The sequence below is a fragment of the Mobula hypostoma genome, chromosome 7, assembly GCF_963921235.1.
Source record: "Mobula hypostoma chromosome 7, sMobHyp1.1, whole genome shotgun sequence".
Classification (NCBI taxonomy): domain Eukaryota; kingdom Metazoa; phylum Chordata; class Chondrichthyes; order Myliobatiformes; family Myliobatidae; genus Mobula; species Mobula hypostoma.
In genome coordinates, this window is record NC_086103.1 from 157,633,658 (window position 1) to 157,659,108 (window position 25,451).

The following is a 25,451-nucleotide window of genomic DNA, read 5'->3' on the forward strand; positions in this document are numbered from 1 at the left end:
GACGGACAGACACTTCACTTGGGATGGTGTCAAGTAGTTTTGAATGTTGAGGCCATTTGGAGCAGCCATGGTTTTGTTGAACAATGGAATACGCTGGTGGGACCAAATAAGTTGCTCTACTTTATGTTCTTGTGTAAATCCTTGAGCTAAAGGAAACTTGTCTCTCAGTAGCTATCCTGCCAATATCTCTCAAAATTCTGTAAATATCAAATGGGATCATATTGGCTTTCTAAGCTTCTGCACATATGGCTAATCTTGTTTAGTTACTTAGTCTCGTCTCAAAATCAGAGATAATGCCCTTTCCCCTTCAAAACAACTACAGGAGATGCACTCCTTACTTTCTCCCTTCCTATTGTGCTGAGACCTGCATGATTTTTGCAAGTAGAACAGTGATTTTTTTAAAAATATAAATTCTTGTGAACAGGGAATATACAGTGTACAATTTGGTCTTTTACAATGGGAAGGGAAAACCTAAATACAGAATGTAATCACCTGCTGAGCACCTCAATCTGCAAGGTCTATCATTTTAATTCCCCATTTCATTCTGACCCTGACCTCTCCCTTCGTTTGGCAACACTATTCAACCAAGCTCGATGTTGCCTTGAGGAACACCATCTCATCTTCAGACTTGGCATACTTTCAGCTTTCTGATCTCAAAAATAGATGGTCTTTTAATCTAATCTTTCATCTCACAATGCTATAAATGTTTTCAATCTCCGTTTGTTAATTTTTGGATTTCATTCATTTCCTCTTGGCGTTGCGTGGTCTGTAGCCTTTGTCATGGTCTCTCAGCTGGCATTGCCACTATTTGGATTTCTTAATGTCTTTTGGTCTCTTTCGTTCTGTCTGATCCTTCTCTGCCCATTGTGGGCAGTTTTATGCCATGGTGTTGCATGGTGACACAGCTACTTTGCTGCTTCAGCCTGAATTCAGTGCTCCAGTGCTGTCCATGTGGAGGCTACATGTTCTCACTCTGACCACGTGTCCTCCGGTTTCTGCCAATATTTCAAACATGAGCAAGTTTGGAAGGCAATTGGCCACCGTGAATTGACTTGGAATGTAGACAAGTAGAAACGGAATCTGAAAAAAGGTGATTGGTGTAAATGGCTAGCATGGTCTCTGAGGACTGACAGGCTTGTTTCTGCGCTGTATGACTGTAGAGTATTCAAGCTTCATGTGTGCTGTCTGAACTTAATATTTCTGCTTCTGAATCTTTTGATGCAGATTTGTTGGTTCCACTAAGTAATTTCACAACTTAATTTAGCTGGCTTTTAAATAGTACCTATGAATGTCTGGCAATTTTGTAGCCTCTCCCTCATTCGATGTAGGTGCATGATATGTCATCATTGTGATGTCATTACTAGGAAATTAAAATTTCTAAGTTTTTAAAATGGCAAGTACATGAGAAATTTTGGAAGCAAGCAGTGGTCACAAATGCTTTTCTGATTATACAAATCACTTTATTTGTAGGGTCTGCCTGAAAGACAAGACAAACTTTGAAAAAGTTCGGGTTGCTAAATGGCAGAAGGAAATAACGGTGGGTAACAGAAATCAAAGAAAAACTTTGTTAATTGTTGTATCAGTAGAAGCTTCATGTTATATTTTGTACACTCAAGGGTTAATCTCTAGCTTTGCAGTAGTGAGTTCCATTCATGATGAACAGTGCTTAAGAATCCATGTGATTTTTATTAGTGATGTAAAATCTGTCATCAGATAGAATTTCATCAGAGATGCTTCTGTCACTTCATTGTTTCAGAATGTTAGTCTGGATTTATTGATGGATTGCTGTCAACTTCAATGAAATATTAGCAATGTTATAACATTGTATTTCAATCTTTATTGATTACTTTTGCAAGTGTAAGGTATTTAGAATGTTAATTTCCTAGCAGTACAACATATCAACAGCTATATGCAAAATATAGTATTTTATCTCTGTAGAGAGAAGTCTTTGATAAAACTTGGTAGCTTTACTAGTCTGAGCTTTTTTTAAACAGGGAAATATAATAAATTATTTTAGATGACTGGAAGAAGTTGTAAGGATTTTATTTTCTTTCTCCCTTGCTGCTTTCATATGAGGAAATTGTATCTTGGGGAACTTGATCTTGGGAAATGAATCTGGGCGAATGGGGCAACACTTTGTGAACAGACCACATACATGTAAGTTTCATAGTTGGGAAAGGAGGCAAGGTTTGTCTTCAAGTTGGTCCTAAACGAGGGGGGTGGGAGAGGCTGATTTTCATAGCATAAAGGTGATGAGTAGATGCTTGAGTAAAATAACGTCTGACAAATGGGTGTTTTATTTTGAAAAACAGTCGTCTAAGTCTTCAGTGCTATTTCCTTCTGATAAGGATGAAGGTCAAAGTTGATTAAGGAACCCTGGATGATGAAGAATATTGAAGCTTTTGATCGGGGGGGGGGGAAGAAATAACCATATGACAAGTAGAGGCAACTGGAATTGAGTGAATTCCTGGAGGAATATAGAGGATGTAGGAGAGAACTTGAGAGAAAAAGCCTGGAGATGTCCTTGGCAAAAATATCAGCAATTTCAAGGTATTCCATAGACGTATCAAGAACAAGAGGACAGCTGTGGACAGGGGATCTCAAGGACCACTGTTCCCTCCTGGAAGAAAAATTCCTGCTCAGAGGAATGGAATGGGAAAGAATGGGACTAAAGAGCAGTGTTTCATAGAGTAGAAAATATAGACCGGGTCCTAAAAGAACATTTTTTTTTTCATCTGTACTTAAGAGAAAGATGCGCAGATGGTAGTGAATTTGGGGAGAGCTACTAATATAATCTAGAGCAGTGATTCCCAAACTTTTTTCAGTTACTGCTCCTTTGGCCCCCAGACCACATTCCCAGCAAGTACCTCCCCCTCCCTTTCTGATCATTACATTAAAACTATAAAGAATTTTGATTTACAATACACAGTGAAAGAAATGGGAACTACAAATTCAAAGTGGTGACAGGTGCAATTCCAGGAGGGACATGGAAGCTTTGGATGTGTGGAGAGGAGGTTTACCAGGATGCTGACTGAATTAGAGGGTATGAGAAGTAAGAGTTTGGACAAACTTGGATTTTTCTTTTTCCCTCCTGGAGCATCACTTGAATGTAACTTTAGTGAAAGGGCGGAAAAGCTTTGTATTACAGGGATAGGTATCTGGAAAGAGCTGCTGAGAGGTGCAAGCAGGTACAATAGACACTGTTACATTGACACATGAATCTGGAGAAATAAGCAATATGTTGCAGGCAGCAATGGTTAGTATTGTATTCAATACATACATTGTGGGCCATGAGCTTATTCCTGGATGGTACTGTATTCTATAATGTGAAATTATTGGACAACTATAACTATTTTTAAAAACTTTAAAACTTGAAAGAAGTTTTCTGTCCATTTTAATCAGTGGAAAAGTACAAAGATTTTGGTCTGTTTTCCCAGTAGGAAGCTCCAGAGAATGAATCCAGATCTAATGGAGGTAATAATGAGTATCAAGTTACATAGATTTAATACGTAGTAAAAGGATTGGAGGGGAATTGGGAAGATTGTCTTGGTCTAGTCCTAGATCCTATAATCTGATGATAGACACTGAACCTGTCATTTTATTTAAGTTACTTTGACAAGAACATCTGTAATTTCAAGACTCTAGACCAACAGCTGAGAGGTAGGATTAGAATAGATGACTCTTTGTTTTTGGATGATATGACATGACAAGTTTTATAGCTGCTACACAGTAAATTTCTGTTTGGAAAAGTGAAAGGATATTGAAATCTAAAATTAATACTTTTAAGTATTTTATTTTAGGTATCTGAAGGCAAACAGCTGGAGCCAAAAAAACCTGTTCCCAACCATTCTGTATCCCAATCCTGTATCCGATCTGGGTCAACTTTATCAAAGCAAAGAGAAAAGCCGTCCATACAGAATACTAACTCAGTTAATTTTAGAGCTAAAATGTCTGCCAACCAAATCACTCAATCTGAAAACCTGCCATCATCAATCCAAGAGGACCATTCAAAAGTAGAACAAAAATCAAAAGAAAATAACAGTGTTGCTCTGAGCAAAACTGGAATGTCTCTCCAAAAATCAATGGAACTGGAGAAAATGCCATCGAACCAAAAGCACAATTCACTCGTGGAGCAAAGAGGAAATATAAAGCCAAGAGCACAGAATGCCACACTTAGCCAATCATTCTTTGCAATGAAAAACAAGCAGGTTAAATTGATAGCTGAAAAGGGCAATACATCTAAGATGCCTACTTCCACTTTTAAGAAGCCGGTGTTGGGTTCATTTCGTGGTAAAATTGTACCATCCAAAATCCAGTCCTTCAGATCAGCTTCTCAGCAGAGTGAGAGAAGGGAGAAGTCTGATCCAGTGGCAAGTCTCTCTGATACAGAGATACAAAATAATGAACCTCAAGACAAGCTGCACAAGCCGAGGCCGAAGGGGGCGGAAAATGTGCAGCCTGTTCGGAAGATCTGGAATAATACACCCCATAATAAAGAAAGGAGATTAACAGCAGCTTCTGCTCGCAGTACTACAACAAAGCAAAAGGCAATCACAGCCAACGTGCTGAACATCAAAATAGATTTTAAACAGTCTGGGAAAGGTGACACCGCAATAGTGGCAACTCAAACAATCACAACAAAGAGAATCACTGCACCCTCCCATAAAGCCCCCAAAGATTTACCTGCAAGACCCCCAGTGTGGAAGCTTTCAAAACATTATGGCAGCCATAAACCCATAAAAGATGGTGAGCCTCCAGCAGATAAAAGGTAAATATTTATTTTCTCTGATTATTCATTCTTTATATTCAGAATATGGTAATTGTGAGTCAATAACCTTAATGGCTGTTATTTTAATCAGTTTTTAAGATATGGGAGCAAAATTAGGACATTCGACCCATTGAGACTGCTCTACCATTTGATCATGGGTGTTTTATTTTACCTCTCAACACCGTTCTCATGTCCTCTCCCCTTAACCTTTGACATCCTTTCTAATTAAGAACCTACCAAGCTCCACTTTAAATATACTCATGAATTGCACTCCACGGCTGTCTGTGGCAATGAACTCCACAGATTCACCACTCTCTGGCAAAAGAAATTCCTCCTCATCTCCATTCTAAAGGGATGTCATTCTGTTTTGAGGCTGTGCCCTCTGGTCCTATGATTCTGTCACTATTGGAAATGTCCTCACCTTGTCCACTCTATGTAGGCCTTTCAGTATTCAGTAGATTTCAATGAGATCCACCTCCCCCACCATTCTTCTAAACTCCAGTGAGTACAGACCCAGAGCCATCAAACTCCTCATGTTAACCCTTTCATTCCTTCATTCCCATAAGGATTTGTGCATCACTGGTAAGGCTAGCAGTTATTGTATCCCTAATGGCCTTGAGAAGGTGGTGGTGGGCAATGTTGAATCTTTATAGTCCTTCTGATAAAGGTACTGTACCTTGAGATTCCAAGAATTTGGATGCTTAAATGTCAGTATGATATCAAAGATGGAATGGTGTGTGATTTGGCAGGGAAAATGTAGTTAGCAGCTTTTCTCCTGCACCTGATGACTGTTGTAGTGTGGTTGAAATCACCAGAGAGACAGTCACTGGTAGATACAAAGCAGCTTCTTTATTCGACACAACAAGGTACAGCAGGCATCATACCGATGGAGACGCTTTCAGGAGAAAGGTCTGCTAGCTTAATGTGGGCTCGATATTTATATGCTAAACACAAAGGCAATCACTACTTAAAAAGTTATAGACAATGCTTCCTATTGAAGCTACATACAAAATATCTCACTATCCTTTCCTTCCAACGCCAACATGTCCGGGTTGGTATCCACAGCCTTTAGGAATGTAAGTTTAGTCTACGATACATTTATTTGGCATTTCCCGTGCTAACATAGAAGACAGTTAATATTTATAAAGTATAGATAATACTGTCTTTGAAACTACAGCATCTGGTAAAACTACAGCGCCAGAAGCATCTGCTATTCACCTTTTTAGGAGGCGTATTATGGTGGACTCGACTCATCCACAGTACTTTGTCAAATAGAAGTCTGGTGGCCAAAGTAATTTAAGTGTAAGCAAATCATCTACCCAAAAAATTCACTCTAGCAATGACATTGACCAATGTATTGACAGATAACACCAAAGTTGCTCGAGTAGTGATGTTGAGGGGGGTGGTTTTGTAACATTACAATAGTGTCTCCTTCAACTGGCAAAATGAGTAAGGGGATGACGAACAGATTCTAGCTCAAAATGCATCACTTCACATTTTGGGAAGTTAAACCATCACCAGGACCTATACAGTAAAGGTGGGATCATGGAGAGTGTTGTAGAACAGAGAGCTTCAAAGGTGAAGGAGGTGCATTACTGTGCTTGCTTTCATTGGCCAAGGGATTGAGTAGGAATTTTTAAATAGTTGCGCAAAGTATTGGTTATGTCGTGCTTGGAATACTGCAAACAGTTCTGGTTACCAAACTGCTAGAAATGTGTGATGAAGTTAGATGAGGTACAGAAGAGATTAACAAGGACATTGCCTGGATTGAAGGGCTTGAGTTACAATGAAAGATTGACAGGCTGCTGGGTTGGATTTTTTGGATCAGGGGAGGCTGAAGGGCCATGAAAGAGATACTAGAATCACAGTAGGCAAAGACAAAGTAGATGGTCTGTTTCCCATGGCAGTGGTCTCCGAAACTATAAGGCATAGTTTTAAAATAAGGAAAAAGTTGTTCAAGGGGTTCCTGAGGAATAAAATTTTCAGAATATTTGGTGTCTGTCATGAGCTGCCAAAGAAGGTGGTGGAGACAGGAACTGTAACACTTAAGAGGCATCTGGACAGGTACTTGAATGACAAGGGCCAAAGGGATATGGAACTAATGCACACAGGTGGTATTAATATACATGGGCATGATGACAAGCAGAGATGCAGTGGGCCAAATGGCCGATTTCCAAGCTCTGCAACTCTGGCTCTAGTTCATGGGTTTGAGATGTTTCTGAAGGCTGAGACTTAAAATGCCAAAGATTTTATTTGGATGCAGTACAGAGTAGGCCTTTCCACCCCTTTGAGCCATGCTGCCCAGAAATTCCTCCCCCCTAATTCAATTCTAGCCTAATCACGGCACAACTTGCAGTGACCAATGAACCTGCCAACTAGTCTTTGGACTGTGAGGAAGCCGGAGCACCCAGAGAAAACTCACGTGGTCATGGGGAGAATGTGCAAACTCCTTGTGGGCAGTGCAGGAATTGAATCTGGGTCACCTGTACTGTAAAGCATGTTAACCGTACACTACTGTGCAAAGTCTGCACTTGTGTATTTTGGTTCATTTAACAATTTTGTTCTGAAGGAGAACACAACTGATGTCAAAGGAGAAATTAGTAAAACGACCAGAAACGATGCCCTTGCAGAAAAAGAAGTCTGCAGAAGAGCCAGTGAAATCACTTTGGACGACGATTGTGGAAGAAGAAAACCAGAATGAACTCGTGAACAAAATAAACCAGTCTCTCTCTGAGTGTCTGAACCGGATTAATGAGGTAATTACAACTTTTTATACAGTTGCATTTAATATAGGACCTCAGGTGGGAGGGCCTAAGTGTAATATTGACCTGTGAACAACATTTCCTGTTGCAAAGGTCATTAAAGGCTCCCTTTAAACACTCCCTCTGCCAACTCATCCATGCCAAATGTGCTGCCCTGCAAGCTGATCCTACCTCCTGGCATTTTGGCCTGTAGCCCTCTATGCCTCTCCAAATCTATAAACTTGGCTAAATGACTTTTAAATGTTACTAATGTGCCCAGTTACTTACTGGCACTCATTCTAAATACACACCATCCTTTTGCATGCAATCACTATTGTTGGCAGTCCATTCCAAATGCACACCACACCTTACATGAAGAAGATGCCTTGATATCCCTTCAAAATCTCCTGCCTTTCATCTTAAACCAATGTTGCCTTGTGTTTAACTTCCCCCTCCCTTGGGGGTGGGGGGGTGGGGAGAGGAAAAAATGTGCTTTCATCTGGTCTATTCCCTTCACGGTGGTATATCCAGTATCTCTGTTAGGCCACTATTCCCTGGAACAGGGAGACTGAGTAAAGTCCCATTCTACACAACCTATCCTTGAAACTCAGGCCCCCAAGTTCTGGCAACATCCTGGTAAATCTTTTCTGCGCTCTTTCTATTTTAAACATGTCTTTCCCTATTTCTTTTATTAAAGATACAGATAGAACAGACCCTTCAACAATCTACACTGCTCAGCAATCCATCTATTTAACACTAGCCTAACCACAGGATAATTTCTAATTACCAGTTCACCTCCTAATGGTACGTCTTTGGACTGTAGGAGGAAACCCATATGGTTCATGAGGAGAACGTACAAACTCTCTGTAGACAGCGCTATAATTGAACGTCGAATGTTGGAGTGCACAGAGCAGTAATAATGTTGCATTAACTGCTATGCTACCATGGAACAGTGTGACCAAAACTGTCCCATTTTTGGGCCCTCACTGTTGTCTGGTATAAATGGAACATGACTTCCCAACTCTTGTACTCAGTGCCCTGACTGAAGGCCAGCGTGTCAGATGCAGCCTTTTCACCGTAACAACCTGTGATGTCACTTTAAGGGATCTATGCACTTGCTCATCTGGGTCTTTCTGTTCCACAACACTCCAGGACTCTACCATTCACTGTACAAGTCCAACTCTGGTCTGATCTACCCAAATCTAGAATGGGTAGATCATACCATTTGGCTAGGTATATGAACCAAGGATCATATACCTATCCAATGAACATCCAGTTGTACACCTGTTTTAGTATCCGCAGATTTGCAAACCTTGCCTTGCGCATCTATATCAAAGTCATGTATATAAACTACAAAAAAGTTTGTCCCTATACTACCCCCTGAGGCACACTACTAGTCATAGGCCTCCATTCCAAGAAACGGCCCTCAACCATTGCCTCAGCATCCTAAAATTGAGTCAATCATGAATCCAATCCACTATCCCTCCTAGATCCCACATCATCTAACCTTCCAGACTAGCCTGTCATAATGGACCTTGTCAAGGGCCTTGCTAATGTCTATATAGACAACCACCACTGCCCTACCCTCTTGAATGCCAAGAGATTTATCAGACATGCCTTTCCACACACAAATTTGTGCAGATTGTCCTGAAACAGACCCTGTCTCCAAATGTTGGTGGATCCTGTCCCTCAGAATCCCTTCAGCAATTTACCCACTGCTGCTGTCAGACTCGTCGGCTTATCGTTTTCCGGCTCTTTGCTATTTCAAACACTGGTACCATATTAAACACTCCCCAGTCCTCTGGAACCTCACCTGTAGTTAGAGATGAAGTAAAACTACAAGGGCCTGCACTTTTTCCCCCCCCCCCCCCTCGCTTCCCAGAAGGTCTGCAAATTAACCAGGTCAGGCCCTGGTAAATACCAGGTATTGTAAATAAATACAATTTAATCACAAGCACAGGAAATCCTACAGATGCTGGAAATCCAAGCAATGCACACAAAATGTTGGAGGAACTCAGCAGGCCAGGCAGTATCTATGGAAAAGAGTACAATCGATGCTTTTGCGACATTTTGGGCTGAGACTGGATGGGGGGAAAAAATGAGTAGATTTTAAAGGTGCAAACAACAGGAATTTTGCAGATGCTGGAAATTCAAGCAACACACATCAAAGTTGCTGGTGAACGCAGCAGGCCAGGCAGCATCTCTAGGAAGAGATGCAGTCGACGTTTCAGGCCGAGACCGAGGGGAGAGTGAAATGCAAAGTGATAGGTGAAACCTGAAGGGGAGGGATGAAGTAAAGAGCTGGGAAGTTGATTGGAGAAAGATACAGGGCTAGAGGAGAGGGGATCTAATAGAGGACAGAAGACATCGAAGAAAGAATGCACTTTAAAGTCTCCAAAACCACCTTCTAGTAGATGCTCCTTTCCCTACAAACCATCTCGCCCAATCAGCCTCTGCAAGATCCTGTCTAATGGTTCCAAAATTTGCTCTGCCCCTGTCCAGGGCCTTGAGCTATGAATCTGCAATTTTCTTCTCCATAATTATTGGGTTGTTAGAGATGGTAATCTTGGAGAACTTATTAAGCAGTAAAGGCTTTTTATTGAGGTAGCAGCGTTCATTTAATAGTTTAATAGTACACTTTGTAATTTTTATTTTCTCAAGTAGTTTTCTACTTTCTTACAAACTTTTCAACTACTTGGGTGATTTTTCTACCCATCTCCCTTCTAATTTGGGGACGTTTTAATAATAAATAACTGTTCCGGCCCCAAGTAGGACACTACGTAAGCTACCAAAAGCTTTCTTAAGGGGAGAGTTGTGTTGTATGTCTGGGATCCCCCAATATCAAGTCTTTTAGTTTGCAACTCCAACATTTGGTGATGCCAAAAATGTACCTTTTGTTTGGCTGTGAGATGAAAGCCAATTTTTTTTTTAAACAATTAGCCTTTATTTTGTACCATGGCAAGAATGGAGACTTGGCCTGTTGGGGGAAGGGGGAACTTTGACCTGCACTCAGTGGCCACTTCCATTACATGTCTCTTGCCGAATAAAGTGGCCACTAAGAATATGTTCATGGTCTTCTGCTGATATAGCCAATCCACTTCAAGGTTCAACGTGTGGTCCAGTGAGCGATGCCCTTCTGCATACCATTGTTTTAACATGTGGCTATGAGTTACTATCACCTTCCTGGTCAGCTTGAGTCAATCTGGTCATTCTCGACTGCGCCTCTTCCTATAGATGCTGCTTGGCCTGCTGCGTTCACCAGCAACTTTGATGTATGTTCCTCTCATTAACAGTGTTTTTGACCACCGAACTGCTGCTCACTGGATTTTTTGTTTTTTTTTTCAATGCCATTCTCTGTAAACTCTAGACTGTTGTGCATGAAAGCCAAGAGATCAGCAGTTTCTGAGGTACTCAAACCACCCAGTCTGGCACCAACAATCATCGATTTCCTGGTCAAAATCACTGAAGATCACATTTCTTCCCCTTTTTTTGGTGTTTGGTTCTGTAAAACAAACTGAATCTCTTGAAATGTTTTTGTGCATTGGCAGATTAAAGATTTGCATTAACGAACAGGTGTGCCTAATAGTGGCCACTGCGTGTCGTTATGCCAGAAATGGCAATGTCAAAGTTCATAGTTCTACTGTAATGTTCCTTGTGTACGTTTACGGTAGGTTTGCATATGTGGTGACATGTTCAGGTATATTCTGATAACTTAAAATATTTCTCACTTCAAAGTTTGTTGTTTTGAAGCCTGATTAATTTGCAATTGTGAATGCACAAGCAGATATTTTGCATCTGCAGATGGAAGATGCATGGTTTTAACTCAGTGCTGACAATTCCTTGCATCCTGCAGATGCTGCTCAACCTGAGTTTCTCCAGCAGTTTACTTGTTGTCTCGGATCTGAATTGTTTTGACTTGTTTTCTTCAGGGTTGCCCAAGTGAAGATGTTTTGCAGACTCTTGAGAATTTCACTGAGAGTGTCCCTAAGGCTAAGAAGTTTGCGAGGTACTGGATCTGCCTCGCCTACCTTGAGCAACGCAAAGGATCTGTCCACAACGTGATGGCTGTTTATGAACAAGCCATTAGAACCGGAGCACAGGTATTGTTGTCTCTAATTCTGCAACCTGTGGTAGACAGAACATTTCTGTAGTGAAGCTCTACAATTGCGTGCATGATTGCATTTTGTCTATCAACTGAGAAAGAGCTGAGTTATGACTGATCTATCTTGCCACTGGCCACTTTCATTCATCATTTGACATCCATCCTCAAATGTCCCTCGGAACCTGGTGATGAAATGCTCCTCTAGGTAACCATTACATTCTGCTCCATCTTTGTACAAATGTTTTGGGGAGCCAGGAAATGAGTTATTTACTCCAGAGTACCCAGTCTCTGTACCTGATCCAGGTAAGAATCGTAGAGCACTACGGCACTGAAAAAGCAGGCCCTTTGGCCCATCTAGTCCATGCCAAACTATTATTCTGGCTTGTCACATCGAGCTGCACTTGGACCATAACCCTCCGTACCCCCGTCCAGGTACTTATCCAAACTTTTAAAACATTACAATCAAATCTGTATCCACTATGTCCGCTGGCAGCTCTTTGCATACTCGCAGCTCTCTAAGTGAAGAAGTTCCCCTTAAATATTTCACCTTTCACCTTTAACCTAAGAGCTCTAGTCTCTCTAGACCGATTGGAAAAAGCCTGCATGTATTTACCCTATCTCTACACTCCACTATTTGTATACAACACCTTCACTGGCTGTGACTGAGACTGGACTATTGGAGGGTGACTAATGAGCCTTCACTTCAGAAAAGCTGCATGGGCAAGCCAGGGTACTATAGGTTGGTGGTGGGGAAAGTTGCTGGTTGTGATTCCAAGATCTGCATTTGAAAAGGCAAGGACTGATTAGGGTTAGGCAACGTCCACACTACGCCGGATAATTTTGAAAACGAAGCCTTTTCTCTTCGTTTTGACCCTCCGTCCACATTGAAACGGGGTTTTCATCCCCCGTAAAACGGAGCTTTTCTAAAACACTCTCCAGAGTGTGTAAATTTGAAAACGATTGCGAGTTGTAATGTGGACAGGGTAAGTGGAGAGATTTTAAAACGACACCACAACAACAATGCTTTTTCTGCTTCTGTTTAGTACTGTGCAAGCACTGCTGGACGGCTGTTATAACGCGCAGTTGGTGTGAACGACATGAGTTAAATTGTAAAGTGAGCTTTTTTGACTAGATCCCCTAAATTGATTTGATTGAGACTATCTTTATAAATATTTATGTCAGAAATACTGCGCAGGTCTGGCGGCAGAAGATCCCACTCTCTTGTTGATCTTGGGTAGAGGATGGCTTCATGTTTGTGTTTACTCTATTGTCTACGTTAATAGCTTGTTTGGAATTAAACATCTCCACATTCTCCACTGCCTTGCTGACTTTGTAGTCATTCGTAACTCGCAGAAACAGCTCGACTTCATTGTCTGTCTAAACGAAGAAGTCCGGTCTGCTTTTTCCAGCAGAGGTTTTCTTTGTATTCCTCGAAGACATTGTTGAAAACTTCCTTTCACTTGTTGTTGGTACTCTAGTTTTTGACCAATGGAAATAGCACAGCACTGCCACGGAAATGTAAATATTATACCGTTTCCTCTTCACTTGTTTTCTGTAGCTGTATCTGCGCATGCCCGGTAGGAGTAGATTCACCCAAATATCCGTTTTAGTGTGGACAGAGATATTTTGAAAAATGCATAGTGTGGACGCCTGTCGTTTTTACTCGAAACCGGTGTTTTCAAAATTATCCGATCTAGTGTGGACGTAGACTTAGTCAGCATGGATCTGTGTGCGAGGAAATGTTGCCTCACAAATTTCACTTTTCTGAAGAGGTGACCAACAGGACTGAAGATGGGGCTGAGAGTGTTGCAGAGGTGGATGTTAGCAAGGTCTGTGACCAGGTAGGCTGGTCCAGGAGGTCTAAAATGTGATTCATGTGATCTTAAATATTAATAATTTGAATAAAATTGGTGGTAAAGGGGACAGTGAAGAAGGTTGTCAAAGGTTGCAATGGGATCCAGAATGACTGGGAAGTAGATCACAGAATGGCAGATGGAATTTAACATGGACAAGTGTGAAGTGATGCATTTTGGGAAGTTAAATAGGGCAGGTTACACAGTGAATGGCGTGCCCTCAAATCTTGGTGAACAGTCGGACCGAGTGATACATACTGTAGTTCCCTGAAAGTTAACCTAGGTCGACAAGATGGTGAAGAAGACATCAGCAGTGATTTTCTCGGGGTCATTGTATCCAGTACTCCCAATATGGCTCCTCTGCATTGGTGAGATCTGACGCAAATTGGATGATTACTTTGACGAGCTCCTCTGCTCCATCTGCCAAAAGTGAAATTTCCTAGTGGCCAACCATTTTAATTCCTATCCCCATTCCCGTTCTGACATGTCAGTTCATGGCCTCCTCTTTTGCCATGATGAGGCTACTGCCAGGGTGGCAGTGTTCTGTCTAAGTAGCTTCCAACCTGATGGCATGAGCATCGATTTCTCCTGGTAAATTTTTTTTCCTTGCCTCTTCCCTCTATTCCCCATTCTGGCCTCTTGCCGCTTTTCCTTACCTGGTATCAGCCCCCCCTGGTGGCCCTCCTTCCCTTTCTCCCGTGGTCAGCTCTCCTCTCCTGTCAGAACCCCTCTCCAGCCCCTTACTTTTCCCACACACCCGGCTTCATGCATCACCTTCTAGCTCATCTTCCCCCTTCCTTTCCAGTGCTGATGAGTGGTCTCTGCCCAAAATGTCAACTGTTTATTGATTTCTACAGATGCTGCCTGACCTGACTTCCTTCAGCATTTCATGTGTTGCTCTGGCATACATGCCTTCAGCAGTCTAATCATTAAAAATAGGAGTCGAGGCATTATATTACAACAAAACAAGATGGTGGCCAAACCGCAGTTAGTACTGCAGTTCTGGTTGCCATGCTATAGGAAAGGTGTGATTGAGCTAAAGAGGGCACAGAAAATATTTACTTGGATTGGGGAGGGACTGAATAAAGTGGGATTGTTTTCTTTGCTGTGAAAGAGGCAGAGGAGAGCCAAGAAGTCTCTAAAAACAGTGAGGATAGATAGTCTAAGTGAATCTGTCCACAGGATTCCCAATGCTGAAATTAAACAGTTTAAATCGACTGACCTTAAATTCCTTTTAGAGCACCTTGTTGCATGAACTCATTGCACTATTGCAAGAGTTATCTCAATGCAGGTTCTCTTCAACAAAGACTCAATAAGGTCGATCCTTTATTAAACTGCCAAACGATGCCGACTTCTCTCAATCCTTCACTTCGATGAATTCTTCACTGTCCCTTCAAAACTGTCGGAATTGAGTAAATTGGCACTTCCAGCCACAAATTTCCAGTCCAAATACAATATATTGTAAGAGAACGCACCTTCAGTTTTAAAAATGAAACTGCGTCACAAAAACAAACACGCAACAGAAAGAGGCACAACACGTTCTACCTGGAAATCTACAAACTCAAAAACCCACTGTGTCACCTGGGTCGACCCTTATATAGTCACGGGGCACATGTCATCACGTGACCTCACATTGGCGGGAAAATCACATCAGGTGACCTCCAAAAGACCATTACATCATTCTCATAAAAAAAACAGATCGCCTTGAGCATGTGACACCTCCCTCCAAAAAAAAATATTATTTTTGGTCTCTTGAAGAACAAAAATTTAACAATTTATACACAAAAAATACAAAGGTATAAAATTTACAAAATACACAATATATACAAACTAATGTACAGTAGGAGTGTTATAAATGATAAAATATCAGTCCAAAAAAAACAGATTTTCATTGTACATTAACATCTAGACAAACAGTCAATGATCACATTAAACTGGATTATTAAATTGAAGTTTAATTTCCTTAACCCTTTTCCTTAACAGTCACAGTAGCAACCTCTCTCTCATAATACGGTTTTATCATGTTTATATGACACAACTGTGTTGTCTTTCTCCTATCTGGGATTTTTACCACATAATCCACCTCATTTACTTTAGATTTAATCTCATAAGGACCATGGAATTTTGCTTGTAATGGGTTCGTTTGCACTGGGAAAAGAACCAACACCTTATCTCCAGGCTTAAATGACCTCATCCTAGCTTCCTTATCATACCACGTCTTCATCTTCTCTTGAGCTAACTTTAAATTTTCCTTGGCCAAACTACAAGCTTTGTACAATCTGTCTTTAAATTTCAAAACATAATCTAACAAACTAGTGTGTACTTCTTTATTAATCCACTGTTCCTTCAACAAAGCCAAAGGTCCTCAAACTCTATGTCCAAACACAAGTTCAAAAGGACTAAAACCTAATGATTCATGTACTGCCTCCCTAACTGCAAGAAGTAGTAAATGTATACCTTCCATTCCAATCCTTTTCATTTTCTACACAATATGCCCTAATCATAGTTTTTAGTGTAGAATGAAATCTCTCCAAGGCTCCTTGTGATTCTGGATGATAGGCTGAGGAAATAATCTGCTTTGCTCCCAGTTTATAAACTATCTGCTGAAACAACCCAGACATAAAATTACTTCCTTGATCTGATTGTATTTCCTTAGGCAGCCCAAAATAATTGAAGAATTTTATAAGAGCTTTCGTCACAGTTTTGGCTGTTATATTCCTAAGAGGTACTGCCTCTGGAAACCTAGATGCTGTGCACATAATAGTTAATAAATATTGATGTCCAGTTTTAGTTTTTGGCAAAGAACCTACACGGTCTACAATGATTTTTGAAAACGGCTCACCAAATACAGGAATTGGTTGCAGTGGGGCCACTGGAGTAACCTGATTAGGTTTACCAACAATTTGACACGTACGACACGTTCTACAAAATGTCACCACATCTCGTCTTAAACTAGGCCAATAAAAATGTTTAGAAACTTTGTTCATAGTTTTCTTTACCCCTAAATGACCACCCAAAGGAATACTATGAGCCATAGTCAAAATCTCATTTCGGTAAATTTTAGGAACAACAACCTGATGATTAACTTCCCATTCCTCACTAGCAGGAATTGTAGGTGATCTCCACTTTCTCATTAATACCCCCTTTCCAAAATAATATCCAACTGGTACTTTTCCAATTTCATTATCTGGAAGAGCTTGTTCTTTTAATTTAACTATCTCAGGATCCCTACCCTGCTCTGCTATCATCTCCTTCCGAGATAAAGACCGATCTTCCTGATCAGACTTGCCACCAAAATCCTGATCAAATAAGGTAGGTAAGAAAGTTTCTGATACATCCTCAAAATTCAAATCTTGATTTGAACTGTCATGGGTAACAACCACATCCTTTACATCAGTCTTTTTAGCCATAGTTCTTGTTACAACACAGGAAGAATCTGTGTTCCTCTGTGGTTCCTCAGAATTTGAATTTATTGTCAAATGCACTTCAGGAAAAACTTGTCCACCCGCTAAATCATTCCTTAACAAAAGAGAAACATCATTCACAGGTAAACTGGATTGTAGTCCTACTTTAACAACCCCTGTAACTAATCCTGACCTTAAATTTACTCTATGTAAATGTACTGGCATAAGGGCACCCCCTACTCCTCTTATATAATTTACCTCACCAATGTCAGACTCATCACTAAACACTATCTAATATTAGTGATTCTGAAGCTCCAGTATCTCTAAGTATCCTTATCGGTACTGCATTGGATCCTTCTTTCAAGGATACAAATCCTTCTGTTATAAAAAGCCTCATATCCCTTCTTAACTTGGTCAGACTCTGGCACATCTTCATTAATATTTTCTAAACCCTGTGGTTTTACAGGTTTTCCAATATGCTGCACACAAGCATCTGGGGCCACTTCTTTCTCTTTCCGTTTCAATCGAAAGTAATTAGCCACTACATGTCCAGGTTTCTTACAATAATTACAAATAATACCAAAATGTCTTTCCTTCACATGTCTCCCTTCATCCTTTTCTCACTAGCTTCAAATTTAATGTCTGATTTACCTTGACTCTCTGTGCTAGTTTTCCTTTTAAAAAAAATTTACCTGGAGAAAATTTATTCTTGTGAATTAAAACATACTCATCAGCCAATTTAGCAATCTCCTGCAATGTAGCAGTGTCCTGTTCATTTAAGTATGTTCTCACTTCAACAGGAAAGCTTCTTTTAAATTCCTCCTGCAAAATCAGCTCTTTCGATTTATTATACTCCCCATTCACATTTTTAGAGGAAACCCATCTCTCAAAACACACAGATTTCTCATAAGCAAATTCCACATGTTTTTTCCACCGATTTCTTTAAACTTCTAAATCTTTCTCTATACGCTTCTGGAACCATCTCGTATGCTTTTAATATATTCTCTTTAACAATATCATAATCCAGTGCTTGCTCAGCATTTAAAGCTGTATAAACTTGTTGTGCCTTGCCTTTAATTACACTTTGTAACATCACTGGCCATTGGCCCTTTGGCCACTTTAAACTCCGAGCAACTGTTTCAAAATGCTGAAAGTATGCATCCACATCAGCTTCATTAAATGGAGGAGCCAAAACAACCTCACGACTAGCAATAAATTGTTTTGTAGAACCAGAAGACTGATTCCCAGACCTTATTTTCTCCATCTCTAGCTCAAATTTCCTCTGGTTTTCAGCTTCTCTTTCTCTCATTTCCACTTTAAATCTTTCAAACTAACTGTTCAAGATGCAACTGCATTTCCAGATTACTCATTGGAAACTTCTCTAACACCTCCTCCCCAAAATATTCCAAATTAATATAATATTCAGCAATTTTCCTTTGTATGAAAGCCATGGTAGAATTTCTGGTAATTCCTTTAATATACAACTTCTTAGCAATCTCCAATACCACAGGTTTTCTCGCATTCTCTTAAAAATCCCGAGTCAGGCATCTTCAAAAACTCGTCAATATCCATTGTTGCCGAATACAACACACACACCAATCAAACCAAAAAAAAAATTGGGTATTCCCTTTTACCAAATCAAAATGGCAATTGCCAGCACTTAAACTCAAAATCGGAACAGTTCCCGGATGAGCCCCCATAAAATTATGTTATGTAAGTGGCAGCAATGAATATTAATCGAGACAGGTTTTATGAAAACAACCAAACATTTATTAAACACATATAAGCAATAAGGGGAAAAAAAACAAAGGGAAACTTTAACCGGAGCTTAAACAGGTACGCAGCCGTTCATCAACTCCACTCGGCTCTGGTTCTTAAAGTGTTAAATGCGAAAACAGTTCTTAAAGCAATACAGTCAGATATAGTTCTTAAAGCAATAACTTCAAAAGTCCAACAGATTTACACATTCAGTTGGGAGAGACTTCTCTGGAGAAGGATTTCTTCACCGACGCACCTTTACTGCCGGTTCTGTCCACAGGATTCCCGATGCCAAAATTAAACAGTTTAAATCGACTGACCTTAAATTCCTTTTAGAGACAGCACCTTGTTGCATGAACTCATTGGGCTATTGCAAGAGTTATCTCAATGCAGGTTCTCTTCAACAAAGACTCAATAAGGTCGATCCTTTATTAAACTGCCAAACGATGCCGACTTCTCTCGATCCTTCACTTCGATGAATTCTTCACTCTCCCTTCAAAACTGTCGGAATTGAGTAAATTGGTACTTCCAGCCACAAATTTCCAATCCAAATGCAATATCTTGTAAGAGACCGCACCTTCCGTTTTAAAAATGAAACTGCGTCACAAAAACAAACATGCAACAGAAACAGAGGCACAACACGTTCTACCTGGAAATCTACAAACTCAAAAACCCACTGTGTCACCAAAGTCGACCCTTATATAGTCACGGGGCACATGTCATCACGTGACCTCACATCGGCGGGAATATCACATCAGGTGACCTCCAAAAGACCATTACATCATTCTCACAAAAAAAACAGATCGCCTTGAGCATGTGACACTTTTCAGCTGAGCTCTTGGTTTTCATGCACAACAGTTTTAGAATTTACTGGGTGGTGCAAAAAAACAAAACAATCCAGTGAGTGTCAGTTCTGTGGGCAAAAGTGCCTTGTTCATAAGAGGTCAGACTGATTCAAGGTGACAGTAACTCAAATAACCATTATGAAGAGCATCTCTGAATGGACAGCATGTCAATCCTTGAAGCGGATGGGCTAAAGCAGAAGAGCACCAACATGGAAATGCACTCCGTGTATTTCTGAGTATACTTGTATATTTATAATTGACAAAACAGGCATCATTAAGATTTTCCCGAGCCCCCCCCTCACTAAAATTAAAACCAATCATCTTTTGCCCTTACTACAATGTCACTGGCCAACAAACTGCAGAGTAAAGCACATTGTGAACACCACCTGGTCCATTCCTTTGCAGAGATATTGCTGAGACAGGTCTGACCTGAGAATGTAACTGGAATTTCTGGTACCATGAGAATTGTACTGGTGATTTTTACGCCACTCTTATTTTTCATTCAGCCGGCAGAAGAACTGCGTAATACGCTGGCAGACATTTTGAGAAACACGAAGACTCCGAAGAAACCATGTGATGGTGAGTTAATATTTAGTGCAAGTGTACATTCTGGCTGAACGGGCAGCGCATCACCAGCGTGCATAGGAGGCTCACATCTCCTAACTCACCAGGATATCCACATCGTTCTCTAAATGAATAATTTAAACAATGGGGCAGTCTTGACTTTTGTTTTCACTCCTCCTGCATATAAATCTTCAATATTTATCACTTTTTCTGTTGCTAACCCAAATATTTCCATCCTGGAATTAATGCGTAGATTTGCCTGAAATGTCTGCTCACTTGCTCCCTTTCAATTTGTACTTTACCGTCCTCATTTTGCTTATTTTTGATAATTCATTATTTTAAAGGTTTCCTTAAAATCAAAGTACTAAGCAGAAGCTTAGTACAAGCAAGGTACCTAGTTGCATCAAGTACAATTTGGGCACTGATTGCATTTAATAACACTAATACAATCTGTTAACCGTATAGATAAGTCAAAGTCCAGTTACAGTCGATCTAAAAATGAATATAATTTTGATTATAGCAGCAATATTCTGGTGAAGGCAAGTGTTTTAATATTTTTGACGTGTGCCTGCGTGTGTGCGCATCTGTGCATGTGCATCTGCATGTCCGTGCATGTATCTGTGATGTCTTTTTCAAGGCTTTTACAAGGCGCAGAGCAAGGGGGGGAGAGAGAGAGAGAGACTGTGTGGGCGTGCTACTCCTCACACAGACATTTTTGCAGTGTTTTCCCTTTATTTTACGAGGTCGAGTTGCGATCCCGACACTCAACCCTGCACGGATGGGAAGCATATTTGGGAGCAGACCCGACTAGTTTCGAACCTGGGAACCTCCGCTCCCGGGTCCGGCACCGATGTCGTTGTGCCACCAGCCGGCCCAATAATATTTCTATTACATCCACTTTTCTTCATCTGTGCTTCTAGCAAATCAGACTGAATTGAAACTGAATATTTCTTTGTAAGAAGTCCAATAATCTGGTCTCGGTTCCTTTCTCATGAAGAGTAACAGTGTGGGTTGTAAGGAAACGTGGTGAATAATTCAAGAAAACGATATTTAAAACTCATCTTTTTTTAATATTTGGAATGTCTGAAGAGAAGCCCTAACTCACTCAACCTTTCCTCATGAGACAACAAAATAGTGACATTGTAGAGTTTCTTAAATCGGCACGTGATGTTTTTTTAAATAAAATGGAACACTATGGGCTGCATAGGAGGGACGAGTGGACTGGTCAGAAAGTAGGTTTCTATAGATAGACACAACATCCAGGTCTGAAGGGTCTAGAGTGTGCTGAACTGTTCTATGTTCTAATGATGCACTAGATGGCTTGGGGATCACAGTACAAATTTGACTAATGATACTGTCTCTTTTATCCAAGACAAAAGCAAAAGCGAGGAGGAAGGAGAAGGGCAAACTCCAGAACTGTCATTAGAAAACATGACTGAGCAGAAAGCTCCTGAGGAGACGGAAATGGAGGAGAAAGAAGTGGAAGAGGAAAATGGTGAATGGAGGCCATCTCCAGAGGAAAATGAGCACTCTACAAACGATCCTGAGAACCTCCCTCCCGAGGAGCAGAAAATCTGTCCGTCCGCAATTGATAAACAGAGCATTTCCAGAAAGGATGAAGATGCCACTGGACTGGAATCCGTTTCTAATGCAAAGGAACTCTCCACAGAGCAAGAGATGAAACCTGCAGCCAAAGAGCAGCTGCCTCCCCTGGGGCAAATGGCAGAGGGTGTTGATGAAGTCTGTGGGGCACAGTCAGATGAGGATTATGGGATTAAAGAGATTGAAATGATTAAAAACATTAAAATTGAAGACATGAATACCCCAGTGAAGCAAATGATGACACCAAGTAAAGTGAAAAATGGAGGATCATCTGTTAAGTATAATGTGAAAGCAACACCTAAACTGAAAAGGTATGAAAATGCTTGAATTTTAGCTACTTTTGTTTTATAGAAAATAATTTGCATATTGTATCCTTGTGCATCTTGTCCTATGCAACATGTATAAAATGCTGGTGAAACTCATAGTATATCATGTATGGAGGGAAATAACTGGTCAACATTTCAGGCCAAGACCATTTCAATGAGCATTTATTTCCTTCCATAGATGCTGCCTGACCTGCTGAGTTCCTTCAGCATATACATCTGTGTCCTGCAGAATCTCTTGTGTTTGTGTATCCTGTACTATAACCGCGATTGCTATTGAGTCTGTAACTGATTTATGAAGTTTGTTCACTTGGTTTACAAATATTTCCTCCTGCAGTGCGAAGAATCCAATTCGTCAGGAAAACAGCAATTCCAAGATCAAAGATTTGAAGTTTCTGACTCCCGTAAGGCGCTCCCGGCGCATTGAACAAGGATCTTCCCAGCTGCCTCTAATGCTGCAAGACCATGATCCCTGTGTTTTGTCCTTAGATGATTTGCAACATTTGGGAGATACTTCTACTGCCTATATGTTCAGGATGAATGACGCACTGCAAGAATATACAAACACTTCAATGTACTGAAGGTGTTAATAAAAGCAATTCTTAGCAGCATTTGGTTAACATGCAGTTCATTAAGATTCTCACAATTTTCCTATCATTTGTATTCACTAAAGCAGGGTTCTTTGATAGTATTACACTGCACTAAACATAGAATTATTCCTCCTGCTGTCTCCATTGGAATATAGATTAATTTCTTGATCTCAAATCTACAGTCAACTTTCCCACCCCGCTGCCTAGCTCTAAAACCCTGACATCATTTGTGTCATATTTAATGAACACTTTACTAAATAGTTGTGTATATTTGTTGTAGTAACCTCATCATCCGCCTTTGCAACCCACTCACCAAAAAACTAGCCAGATTTTAATGTTTTTAAATAATACTTTGGCACATGATCTGTAACCTCTTAAACAGTTTTTATTTGCAATATATAGCAACTTGTGCTTGGAAGCTATTGAACATGGATTCTGGGCATGGGAGGGATGGTGGAGTTAAATTTTAATAAAACTTGCCAGAATATATAGGTATGTAATAAAACTTGTTAAATTTTAAAATGTTGTTCTAGTTTGTCTTGGTGCTGCTGTTGAGTTGAAGTCAATACTAATTTGAAAAAAAAATGCTACAAATATTTTAGAACCCTTTCACCTTATTTTAGCCTTGTCTTGAGAAAATTTAACACTAAATTTTTAAAAAAATTCCAAAATTATATCAAAAATGGTGGATCAGTTATTTGCTGTCAGTGCTAAACTGTGCATTTCCATTGTTAGAATTTAAATTGTAGGATCTCTTTGGTTGACCTGAAGAAAAGATGAGTATTTTCTCTCGGACTTGTCATTGAGTACCAGCATCCTCCTTTTTTTCCCTTTAATTTTCCACATAAGGGATGCTTTTAAAATGCAAAACAAAACATAAAGCATTGGACTATCTGGCTTTTACCTTCAGTTGTGGCTGAGGCATTGAGGATGATGGAGAGCTGTCGATGCATCACCTGGGGGAGCAGTTCTATTTTTGTATCTAAGTTTTTTTTTCTTGTAGTAAAACATCATCTTTAATGTCTCCTATAACAATTTTGTACACACTATTCTATAATCTTTCATGTCTTGAGTGCTAATAATTCAAGCATTTATTCTTAAATTAGTGTTGTATTTGTCTTGGAATGAAAATGATCATTTGTATTTAATGTTTTGTAACATCTTCATTAAATGACAATTCTGCAACACTCTTGTGTGATGCATTTTCTTTGAGTATTGTTTATTGTTATCAACTGAACTTGCCACCCTGAGTAAAGTACTTGGCTATACTCCTTCCTCCCCAAAATGGCAATTTAAGTATCCAGTGGGGTCAGAATAAATGTGGCCCAGAAAGGTTTTCTGCTGTAGTCGGCTTTCACCAGGATCAGTTTGACTATATTTCTTCAGTTAATTGGTTAGATCAAATTCTACTTGATTGGGTTTTCTCTTGTGACAATAATAGATGGAGCAGAGTTTATGACCTTTTACATTAGTGCTATTATAGCACAATTCCCTTATCCAAACACTTTGAGAATAACTCCCATTAATCTGCAGGAACTCAGGAGGACAGGCAGCATCTATGGAGGGAAGTGGGCAGTCAACATTATGGATCAAGACTCTTCATCAGTACAGATGAAGGGTTTTGACACAAAATGCTGACTGTCCACTTCCACTTCCTTCCACTTATGCTGTCTGACCTGCTGAGTTCCACCAGTATTATGCATGCATGCAGCTGAGTGTTTATGCATGTCAGATTCCATATATCTTCAGTCTCTTATTTCCACTTGGAGAGCATGTTTATTCTGGACTTTGCTGAAGTAGCCATCAAACTGTCCACCTGCCCCATGCAGTGATGCACCATTTCATAGCCTGAATGTGCAAGCACAGTCCATCCCTTCTGGAATATTGCACCAACGCTAAGAAATCTGACACTTTTTTTGCTGAAGTAAAGATGATGTGGGGGGGGGGGTGAAGAATCTCATCAGTTTAGACAACATCAGTGGAGAAAGCAAGAGCCAATGATTGAGGTCAAACACAGTTTGTCAGAATTCACAATACACAGGGGCAGGCAATTACAAAAATAAGTGTTTCATGCATTTTAGTTTGTATTTCCAGCATCTGCAATTCTTTTGTTAACTTTAACCTTTGCTGCAGTGTCAACTGTTTTCAGATACTTTCCTATTTATTGTTTTCAAATTAAGGATGGGGGTATGTGGATGATAGGACCAGCAGGAAACTGGCATCAACTGCAAGTCCAGAATATTGTCTCAAAGTCTTTCCATACCTTCTCAGGGTATCAACAATAGGACATTGATTTAAAGAGAGAATGGGATTTGAAGGAAAAGTGTTCTTTTTACAAATAATGGTTAATGTCTGAAAGTCATTGCAATGTATTTAAGAAACACTTAGACGGACCCTGAAATTGGCAAGGCATAGAAAGATGCAGTCCTGGTCCAGGTGAATGGGATGATTGTCGAAGGGTAGGGGGATCGACAAGGTTGTGGTGAACTGAAGGGCTATTTTCTGTGCTGTGCAACTTTGGCCTGGTTCGAGGAAGCTATTTGTAGCAACTCCTATCAATTCCCTTGCTACTGTTCTGGAAATAGAAACCAATTTGTAATTACAAACAAGAGTCCTGATGAAAGGTGTAGGCCCAAACCTTGATCGTTTACTCTTTTCCATCTGGCCAGCTGAGTTCACATTGTATATGTATTACCAATTTGTAATTGTAATTCTTCCAATCACTGCTTTAAAACCTCTTGACTTTCCATTATCACAGTGGTTTTATTACAAAGTAGTTGCTTATTCACTATTGGCAAATACCCACATCACTGCTTCTTGAGTGCTATATCCACCAAAACTCCCCTTGGCTCAACTTCTCCATGACTAAACATTCCAGGTAGAAGATAATTTGACATCAGC

General features: G+C 40.2%; 1 protein-coding gene across 1 annotated transcript in view; it reads left to right on the forward strand.

Annotated features, from left to right (window-relative positions):
* The window catches only part of LOC134349056 (cytoskeleton-associated protein 2-like), a 28,701-nt gene extending 4,974 nt beyond the window's left edge, over positions 1-23,727 (forward strand). Inside the window, exons 3-9 of the mRNA XM_063052914.1 lie at positions 1,471-1,537; positions 3,801-4,768; positions 7,338-7,524; positions 11,439-11,609; positions 19,978-20,050; positions 21,408-21,948; positions 22,298-23,727. Of these exons, the coding sequence (XP_062908984.1) occupies positions 1,471-1,537; positions 3,801-4,768; positions 7,338-7,524; positions 11,439-11,609; positions 19,978-20,050; positions 21,408-21,948; positions 22,298-22,541 (2,251 nt within the window). The 3' untranslated portion in view covers positions 22,542-23,727. The remainder of the gene's footprint in view (positions 1-1,470; positions 1,538-3,800; positions 4,769-7,337; positions 7,525-11,438; positions 11,610-19,977; positions 20,051-21,407; positions 21,949-22,297) is intronic.
* The last annotated feature ends 1,724 nt before the right edge of the window (positions 23,728-25,451 follow it).